Source organism: Phocoena phocoena, chromosome 2 (genome assembly GCF_963924675.1).
Source record: "Phocoena phocoena chromosome 2, mPhoPho1.1, whole genome shotgun sequence".
NCBI classification, from domain to species: Eukaryota; Metazoa; Chordata; class Mammalia; order Artiodactyla; family Phocoenidae; genus Phocoena; species Phocoena phocoena.
The window spans coordinates 84,154,464-84,164,462 of record NC_089220.1 but is presented as its reverse complement, the minus strand read 5'-3'; the positions used below and the strand labels follow the sequence as shown (position 1 = coordinate 84,164,462).

Sequence of the window (9,999 nt, the reverse complement as noted above, 5' to 3'; positions counted from 1 at the left end):
GGCAAAGGGAGGGGCAAGCAAAATCTACCATGCGTAAGGGCCAGTGGAGAAAGGAAGAACGAGGGGCTAAGATTTATGGTTAGGCAGTGGAGATTACAAATAAACTCTTGGGAACAACTAGGGAGGGAATAGACCTAGGAAGCACCAGTGGAGAAAGTGACTTGAGAAATCAGCGCCCCCTGCTGCCTGAGTGTGGAGGGTTCTGTGGGGAGCAACACCACCTGCTGGCCAAAGGGAAGAACAGTCCCTGCTCCTAGACTTCGGAGGGTGGGCCCTAATTACCAACCGAAGCCTGGAATCAGAACGGATACAGTGGAAGGCAAAGAAGTGAGCAGAAAATGGCAAAAATCATCCTGTCACATCTCCAGGAAAAGGTGCAAGGGCCAAGGCTTGAACATGCAGGGCCCTGGCAGCTTCCCCGTGACACCCTAGCCCCTCTTGGAGATCACTCACACACCACTCTGCCCAGCATCAACACAAAGCCATCAACTCGTCACCAGTGCAGACAGTTTAATGCTCTCCACCCCATCACCATCTCCCACTGTCCTCCGTGAGGCCCTCTGCCCCAGGGTATCCCTCACACTGGAGCCCCAGTGTGCACAAGAGCATGCCCACCATCAGCACCACCTTTCTCCCCATCCCATGCCCAGGACTTGGAGGGGTTGTCTTTTCACCTGTGGGACCTAGAAGCTGACAGAAGAGAGGGCTTCTGAGGGAGAAGAGCCACAGAGTGAAAAGGAATAATGGTAGGTAGTGCTCCAGAAAGAGAACATGATGTGTGTGAGGAGGGAAGAGGAAGAAAGAGCTGTTAGACGCAGGGGGGATGGTAGTGGGGTCAGAATTCTGACTTCTCCAGGCTAAGGCCCTCTGTTGGGAAGCAGGCTGACGGCCTGGCAAAACAGCAGCTCTAAGGCAGCCCTGAAGAACAGCACAGGCAGCTGGCAGAATGCACTCATAGCTCACCCCTCGAGGACAACAGCTATGATTCCGCTCCCCCCACCACAGTCCCAGCCCAGCAGACCAAGGACAGATGACGCTGTGGCCTTCCCAAGAAGGGACAGCCCCCGACCGCCTGCCCGCCTATCGGGGTTGACACATTCCTACAACCAACTGAGGTGCTCCTCCTCGTAGCGCTGAGGGTCGATGAAGGGCCGGTCAATAGAGCGGATCATCAGCTCCCCACAGTACACGCACTCAGCAGCCACCAGTTCATCCAGGTCAGCCTTGAGCTGTTCCCGGCTGGGCCCCCCGGTGGCAGCGCCCCCCTCGGCCTCCTTAGCCCGGGCAGAGCCCTTGGCAGGGGGTGGAGCGGCGCCCAGCTTTCGCTGTAGCTCCTCGAGCCGAGCCTGCTTGTAGGCCGGCAGGCCAGGCCGCACGGCCTGCAGCAGGCAGTCAGCGTGAAACATGTGGCCACAGAGGAAGAGGTAAAAAGGGCGGTTGAGCAGGGGGAAGTCGCAGGTGGCACATTTGTCCTGGGGCTCCACGGTGCCATAGCGGCCCCGCAGCTCCTGCAGGTCTCGCCGGATGCGCTGGGCGCTGGCCGTGGCCTCTTCCATCTCCCGCTGCAGCTCTTGGATGTGGTGGTTGTAAGCCTTCAGCGAGCTGCAGATCGCCTCCTTGAAGTGGTCGATGGTGACGAAGTCAGGGAAGAAAGGCAGCACGTCCTCGATCTTGAGCAGGGGGCAGCTGGCCAGGCAGGCCATGGCCGTCTGCACATCCTCCTCCTCCTGCACCACATGCCGAGCAATCTTCAGCCACAGCTTCTTGCGCAGCTCCTCATCTTCCTCGGGCAGGTCAGCACACTGCTTGGCCAGGTCCACGTCCACCTGTGGGGAGGCTGAGAGCATTAGGGTCAGGTCCCACTCAGGACAGGGTCTGTGGGAAAGACAGAGGCCCAGCACTCCTGGCAGCAAGTGAGACGGGGCTCCTCGGGGCTGGGAAGGAACCTGTCTCAGTAATGGGCCTGCCTCTGTCAGAGCTACGCAAACGCTACTTATGATGATGGGCCTGCAATTTTAGTGAATTTACAAATCACCTGGGGAGCACATCCAAAATACAGATTTCTGGGCCCCACCCACAGACATTTTGATTCAGTAAGTCCTGGGTTCAGACCCAGGAATTCCATTTTTTTTTTGGCCTCGCTGCGTGGCTTGCGGGATCTTAGTTCCCCGACCAGGGATCAAACCCACGCCCTTGGTAGTGAAAGTGCAGAGTTCTAACCACTGGACTGCCAGGGAATTCCCTCGAATTTTATTTATTTTTTGCGGTACGCGGGCCTCTCACTGTTGCGGCCTCTCCCGTTGCGGAGCACAGGCTCCGGACGCACAGGCTCAGCGGCCATGGCTCAGGGGCCCAGCCGCTCCGCGGCATGTGGGATCCTCCCGGACCGGGGCACGAACCCGTGTCCCCTGCATCAGCAGGCAGACTCTCAACCACTGCGCCACCAGGGAAGCCCCCCCCTCAAATTTTAAATAGCACTTCACACGATCCTACACAGGTGACAATTCATGATTTGAGCAATGCAACTCAGCACTTTCCCCTTCTGCAATTGTGGCTAGCAGGTATGCAGAATTTACCTGTGAGGGAAGTACTATAACATCATCCCCATTTTGCATCTGAATAATCTGAGGCAAAGAGAGGTTCAGAAACCAGCCTGAGGTCACACAGCTTAGTAAGAGACAGAACCAGAATTCAAACCCTGACTTGAGTCTGTGTTCTTAACCTCTATACCACAGTTTCTATCTGGGAGAGAAGCCAGCACCCCCTAGCCACAGTGTCCCTCTGACCCTTCAGCACCTGAAGCTACTGCTCTCCAGGCCCCTCTCCTGGACAGGGTCAAGGCTCATTGGCTCACCTGCAGGGCCAGGTCCACAGCCTCCTCATACAGCTCCAGGACCTTGTAGACATGGACGCAAGCATGGTGGTGGCCATGCTCAGCACAGAGCCGCAGCGCGTACTTGAGGTCATAATGTACCCGGTGCGGGCTGGCCCCGGCCTGCTCGAGGTAGGCCAGCAGCGAGGCTGGCTGGCCTCGGGCATAGAGCGACAGCAGGTAATTGTGAATGGCCTGATCAGTCTCGCCCAGCACGTTCACGCAGAACTCCATGTAGCGGATGGCCTGGCTCACCTGCTGGGCCTCGCCACCCTGGCTATAGTTCACCAGGGCAGGGATGAGCTGCCGGGCATCCAGCCGGCTGCCCAGCTCAATCCAGGCGTCCACCAGCTGGCGAGGGATGTGACGGATGAGGATGGGTGAGAACTTGTAGAAGAGCTGGGGGTCACGGTGGCGGGCCAGCACAGCCAGGGCCTCCTCGTAGGCCTCATGCTGGCAGTGGTATGCCACCACGCGCTCGTAGTCCTGCATGATCACAGCGAAGTATACCATGTGCTCTGTGTCCCCGTGGCTGGCGAGCAGCTCGTGGATGGAGGCCCGGCTGGCGAAGAGCCACTCCTTGTGGCGGGGGCTGCTTAGGAAGGCGCGGAAACGCTCCCGGGTTTCCCGGTAGAGGTTCAGGGCCTCAGGGTCACCCTGCAGGGCCCCGAGTCGGCTCAGGTAGAGCTCCGTCAGCCAGGCGGTAAGCAGTGTGGCCTGGGTGCGCTCAGCAGGCTTCAAACTGGCCAGTTTTCGCTGCAGGAACTCGGCCAGCGCCTCCTCCTGGTGGGCCTCCAAGAACTTGAGTGCAATCTCCTCAAAGTAGCTCTGAGTCAGGGCGTAGCAGCGGGCACTCTCCAGGTAACGATGCTGGCGGAAGCAGAAGTCGGCCTCCCGGGCCAGGACCGTGTCCAGGCAGTCAGGCCGCTCTCGGCAATACTCTTTGGCCAGGTCGAAGCGGTTCATGTCCAGGTAGGTGCGCCAGACATCCCGGGCCTCCCGCTGTACCTGGTAGCGGAAGACGGCCCGCTCGGTGTGGGCCCACAGGTGGCCTGTGGAGGAGTCCTTCACCATGTGCTTCAGCGGCCCAAACTTCTCCAGGAAGTGGTCCCGCAGCACCACCTGCCCCGTCAGCGTGCACACCGCCTCCACCCGGTCTGCCAGCAGCAGCAGGAAGTGGAACTGGGTCAGGACGATGGCCAGGGGTGGGCTGGCCCCAGGACCCACCCCCTCTGGGTACTCCCAGACCCGCTCCTCACTCAGCAGGGAGTCGGGACGCCCACAGTCCAACGAGCCATACAACACGCCATCCCCCATCATCCAGGCGAAAGCCCGGGGTGCAGAGCGCAACTTGGGGGTGTAGAAGGCCAACTCACTGTAGCCCAGACTGCTGGGGAACTCACGGAATGGTGGTGGGTGGTCAGTGTAGGCAGCAAAGAGCCCTGAGAAGCCCTGGGCCTCAGCTCCCTCGGCCGCTCGGCCTATGAACTGGAAGAGGCGCTGCCGAGTGGTGGCGATGACAAACCCACGCCCTTCAGGGCCCCGCTCCGCCTCGAGGGAGCACACAGGTGCTGGGCCCCCTTCTTCGTTTAGCACATACAACGGACGGAAGTAGAGATCCGGGGCAGGGCCGAAAAGCCCACCCTCGCTGGCCGAGAGCTCTGCTTCAAAGATCTGGCCTTGGGCAGTGCCGACCAGGATGGGGCCTGTGCTGCTCTCAGTACCCAGGGCCTTGTTCCAGCCCACACTCTCCACCAGCTGCCCCTTCCAGCGTGCCAGGGGCCGAACTTTCTGTCCATTACGGTTCACGTAGAGGACCTCAGTGCTGCTCAGAGCGATCAGCAGGTGAGAGCCTGGAGTGGGGGAGAGCACGGCACCCTAGAGGATGTTGCCATTCCCACCCTCAGATCCCACCCACCCAGGCAGTGACCTACCCTCAACACCCCCCACCCCCTACCCCCCATCTCAGAACTCTACCACCACTTACCAGTAGGGTCCAGGAACATCTTGTGAACTTTGGCATCATCCTTGCGCCCCAGCTCCATGTGGTTGGGTTCATTTGCTTTGCCTAAGTCAATGCTGTTGGGACAAGAGTCACAGCCTCACTCCAGAGAAGGGCAGATCCTTCTGTTGAATCACAGACCTCTTTATAATCTGATGAAAGGCACAGCCTTTCTTCCCTGAAATCTACATAGACACACAAAATTCTGAATACAATCCCAAGGGAACTCTGAAACACATGTGGGGTCCTCCTTAAGAATGCTCAGCTCTGAGAACACCCCCACACTTCATTCTGAGAAGTCACTAAGCAGAAGTCTTTTCCTTCTGCTCAACATACCTCCAGTGCATCTAGGAAGATAGGCAGGGGTATCCCAGAATGCCGGGGTAAAAAGGGAACAACAAATAGTAGCTAATGTTTACTGAACATTTTCTATATACCAAGCACCATGCCAAGAGCTTGAGCTAGTATGACCTTAACTAACCTTCACAATAACCTTGAGGAGTGCTCCCTTAAGATTATTTCCTATTTAAGGTATTTCCCTTATTAAATTCTTTTCAAATTATATGCTCATTCTAACTAAAGAATCAATACAACAGTGTATGAAGAAAAAGTTAATGATTTTCTTCCCAAACTCCTATTATTCCCAATGGAAAAAACTGATGTTAACATCTTTCTCCATGTTCATAATATAAACAAGCGTATTTTAATAGTTTTTACAAAAATGTTTTCACATTGTATATATGTGTGTGTATGCATATTAATTTATAATTTGCTTTTCTCACTTAATGATATTTCATGAACATCCCACTGGGTCAACAGATACAGCTAACTCATTGTTTTAATAACTGCATAATATTCCCTTTTATGGGTGAACTATAACTTAATCATTTTCCTACTGATGGATATGCAGCTTGGGTCCAGTTTTTCCTACCACAAATACTGCTGGAATCAACATCCTTGTATCTATACCTTTGTAAACTGGTATTTTTCTTTCTATGGTATGTATTCCCCAAAGTGGGACTGCCAGGTCAAAGTTATAGATATTTCAGTGTTTAACAGACATTGCCAGATTATTTTTCCAAAAGATGGTGGCAATTTATACTCTTTCCAGCAATGTATGAGAGTCCATCTCTGTGTATCTTTACCAGCATCATATATTGCTGTTTAAAATTTTTGCTAATCTGATAGGTTGAAAAAAAATGATATCTTACTGTGATTTTGATTTGCATTTCCCACAGGCTGAAAATTATTTTCAGATGTTTACTGGAAAATTTGTAGTTCCTCTTCTGTGAACTGCTTGTTTATCTTGTTTACCCTCCCTTTTCTACTGAACCGTCTTTTTTCGTTGTTTTTTTTTTTTGGCTGCACCTCACAGCTTGCGGGATCTTAGTTCCCCAACCAGGGACTGAACCTGGGCCCCAGCAGTGAAAGCACCAAGTCCTAACCACTGGATCACGAGGGAATTCCCTGGACTGTCTTTTTCTTATTAATTTCTAAGGGCTTTTTAAGGAACAGGAATGTAAATATTCAGTCATATGTAGAAAAACATTATTTTCCCACCATCTTTTGTCCTGACCTGCTTCATATGCTTTTTTATTTTTATTCTGTCATAACAGCAATCACTATGTGGTCAAATCTATCTACCTTTTCCCTTGTGGATTCTGGATTTTCCAGCTTCAGTAAGAAGGTCTCTCTTCAGCCCAAGAACATTGAAATTTATTAAATATTCTTTTAACATTCACACTATTTTTTATATTCAAATAATTATTCCACTTAGAATTCATTTTTATGATACAGAGGTTTAGCTCTGTTTCATCCCAGATGGTTATTCTGGATAGATAACCAATTTTGCTGACACCTTTGTCATATATTAGTTCCATTTACTTATACTATTTATTTCCAGTTTTATTGAGGTATTTTATTTCCATTTATAGTGGATTTTTTTCAGGACTCTAGACCGTTTCGCTTATCTACATGACTAACTTGTGGGTTGGTACTGTCTTTAACAGATGAAGGGACGTGTTCAGAAAGACTGGATGACTTTCCATCCCTGTTAAGTGGGAGAGCTGAGCTCAGAGTCTGGGTCTACTACTCTACTGGTTCTCTTTGGGAAGGGATAGGATATTTCCTGAACATTCCAAATCCACTGTTTAACCTGCCCAGAGTGGAAAAAAGGCCCGGTCAGTCAGTAGTTCCAAAATACCACCAATCCACTCCCTACTCCTAAACCTTTTGGGTCCTCACTTACCGGAGTAGCGTATCCTTGCCCAGGCTCATGCAGAGCTGATTGCAGGAGACGACAAGACTGGTGATACGCTCAGAAGGGGTAAAGTCAATGCGCTGCCTCGTGAAAATGGGCACTTCCTTCTCTAGCTGGGCATTCACATATCCTAGGTGAGGAGCCAAGGAAAGGTTAGCTATGGAACAGAGGGAGGAAGGGCAACATATTCCTCTCCACCTTCCCAACATATTGCTACCCCGGGACCTTGGTTAGCCACCACTTGAATACCAATATATCAAGCAGTTTGCTAATCACCTCTACATTAGTCCTAGGCTACATTAGGGGTTCTGGGCTCTTCCCACATCTCTGAAATCAGTGAGGGGTTGATTCTTTGAACCCTTGGGATGCTGTTACACCATGATATACCTGCTCCCAGTGGTAACGGGGTGGGCGGGGAAGGGTTGGGTGTTCTCCCTTATCAATCTTTGGCCAAGCAATCCCAGCTCAACTAAAGTAGTCTAGTTCTGCTCTCTCCCCTCCTCCTTGCCCATGCAGTAATACTCTCAGTGAGTCTCCAGAAGAATGAGGGCGGAGGGATCCTTGGGGAATGCTTCCAATCAGTTGGTTAAACTGCTGCAAAAACTTCCCCTCAACGCCCAGCTGCACACAGCTCTAGCAAAAGCCTAAAGTACTTCATTTTCCCCTGTTCAGTGACAAAGTTCCCTCTAGGACCATCCCTCCTTCCCCTACGACACTCCCATTTCACCAGTTCTTTGCCCACTCTTTTCCTCCCACCTCCATAAGGGGCCTGGTGGGAAAAACACTGAATCAGATGAAGCCTATTCTCATCTGAGCCTATTCTCAGTTTTCCCAACTGCGGCCCTGTAAGCAAGACACTTCCTTATCTGAGTCCCAGTTCCCTCTTAGAAGGACCCTAGTGGCAGGGCCTAGATCACGCGGCTGCTCTTGCTGCTCTTTCAATCTTCGACCATCCACCAGCTGGGGGCCATAAGTGCCTGAGAAGAATCAAGGGCCTAGACCCAGACTGCACGTCCAGGAGGTGAACCCGAGCTCCTGGAGCCAACCCCTCCGCTCCTCTCTTGCAGATGCCAGGAGAGCTAAGAGGTGCAGCGGCGCCCTCACTTCCCTTACCCGAGTGGGGGATGCCGACGCTGGGGCAGCCGGGCTGCAAGACGGCCGAGCGGGAGAGGGAGTCCTCGTATTCATCCAGGATAGACGCCATGGTGCCCGGCCTGTGGGTCCTCCGTCTTGGGCCCAGGGATTACAACAGGGCTCCCCCCAGGGATCCCCGTCTCCCCGGATTGGAAGCTGCGACTCCCCAGCCTCGACAGGGATCTGACAGATCCTGGCAATCCGCCGCCGACTCCTCCTCTTTAAAATCCTGAGGATCTTCTCACTCTCGCCTTATAGAGCGAGAAGACCGGGGAGCTCTCCCCCTTGAATCTGGCGCAGTACTGCACCCAACTCCCGCCCCCAGGAGATCACCGGCTCTCCCTAGCCGATCTCAGGTGATCCCAACCTCGCCCGAGCAGCTCAGCTGACTCCCGCCCCCGGGACGCGCGCCTTTAACGTCACTTCCGGGTTCTCAGATGCCCACGTTTGCTCCCGCAGAGAAGTCGCGAGGCCGGCCCTTGGGAGATGCGGTGAGGACTGCGGCGGGAGGGCGGGGCCGGGGTGGTGGTGGTGTGGGGGGCTGGGCAAGGCCTATCCCGCTCTCGAGGGGAGTCGGGTCGGGGAGCGTTGCACATGTCCGAGCTGTAGACTAGCTGGGTGGTGGGCGGGCCCCGCTGAACACAGGCCCCTCTGGACCCTGCTGCAGTTCCAGGCTTTGACACCAGGAGGCAATCCCAGCTTTCTCAAACCCCCTTCCCCCACCCGCCCAGCGCAATCTACCCCCAGACAAGGAGCGGGTCCCCAGCACCTTTCAGGCCCAGGCTTCCCTCCCTCAGAAGACTGCTCAGCCTCTCTGTCCAGCTCCCGCTCCCACCTTTTAAAACAGCCCGTTGGGGACATCCCTGGTTGCGCAGTGGTTAAGAATCTGCCTGCCAACGCAGGGGACACAGGTTCGAGCCCTGGTCCGGCAAGATCCCACATGCCACGGAGCAACTAAGCCCATGCGCCACAACTACTGAGCCTGCGCTCTAGAGCCCATGCTCTGCAACAAGGGAAGCCACCACAATAAGAAGCCTGCGCACTGCAGGAAGAGTAGCCCCCACTTGCTGCAACTAGAGAAAGCCCGTGCACAGCAACAAAGACCCAGTGCTGCCAAAATTTTTTTAAAATAAAATAAATAACTTTTTAAAATAAATAAACAGCCCGTTGCCCTAGGTCCCCAAGAGAACCTCCCGTTCTTCAATCTAATCGCCATCGTAATCCTACCTTCACAAGGCACTGGCCTCTCTTCTCCCACATCCAGGGGCCCACCAGGTCCAGAAAGTGGCAGAGCTGGTGGCTTGGCCAGCAGGAAGCCATGCTCGTGACGTGTACCCAGGAACATGGCCACAGCGCTGTGGGAGCACGCAGGAGCGGGTAAGAAATGCCTGAAAAGCCTGGCAGGAACGAGACAAGAGATGTTGGAGGCAGGTGGGGAATCCAGAGAGGCAGAACAGCGAGAGTTTGGGTGCAACTGCTGTTGGGTTTCTCTCTTCCACCGGCCTAGGCGACCCAGACGGAGTCTGTTCCCTTCTGGGGCCCATGGGCCTTGCTACCTTGCTAAAGTGAAGGCTCTAGGCCAGGGTCACCGGTGTCCTGGCTTTAACTGGTAGCCCAAGAGTAATGACTAAGCGCGCCTCCTGTATTCTCAAAAGCGTCCAGGTGTGCACCGTACATTGTGTGGTTATGCTTTTCTTGCCGAACTTTCCTGATAGGCGCAGAGGACTGGAC

General features: G+C 53.9%; 1 protein-coding gene across 1 annotated transcript; it reads right to left on the bottom strand.

Annotated features, from left to right (window-relative positions):
• Positions 1–497: 497 nt before the first annotated feature.
• On the bottom strand, positions 498–8,630 carry VPS18 (VPS18 core subunit of CORVET and HOPS complexes). Its single transcript, XM_065872350.1, has 5 exons — positions 8,248–8,630; positions 7,123–7,264; positions 4,860–4,951; positions 2,855–4,725; positions 498–1,826 (listed from the first exon to the last, which is right to left on the bottom strand). The coding sequence occupies exons 1-5, from the start codon at positions 8,336–8,338 to the stop codon at positions 1,101–1,103; spliced, it is 2,922 nt and encodes a 973-aa protein (XP_065728422.1). The 5' UTR covers positions 8,339–8,630; the 3' UTR covers positions 498–1,100.
• Between the last annotated feature and the right edge of the window lie 1,369 nt (positions 8,631–9,999).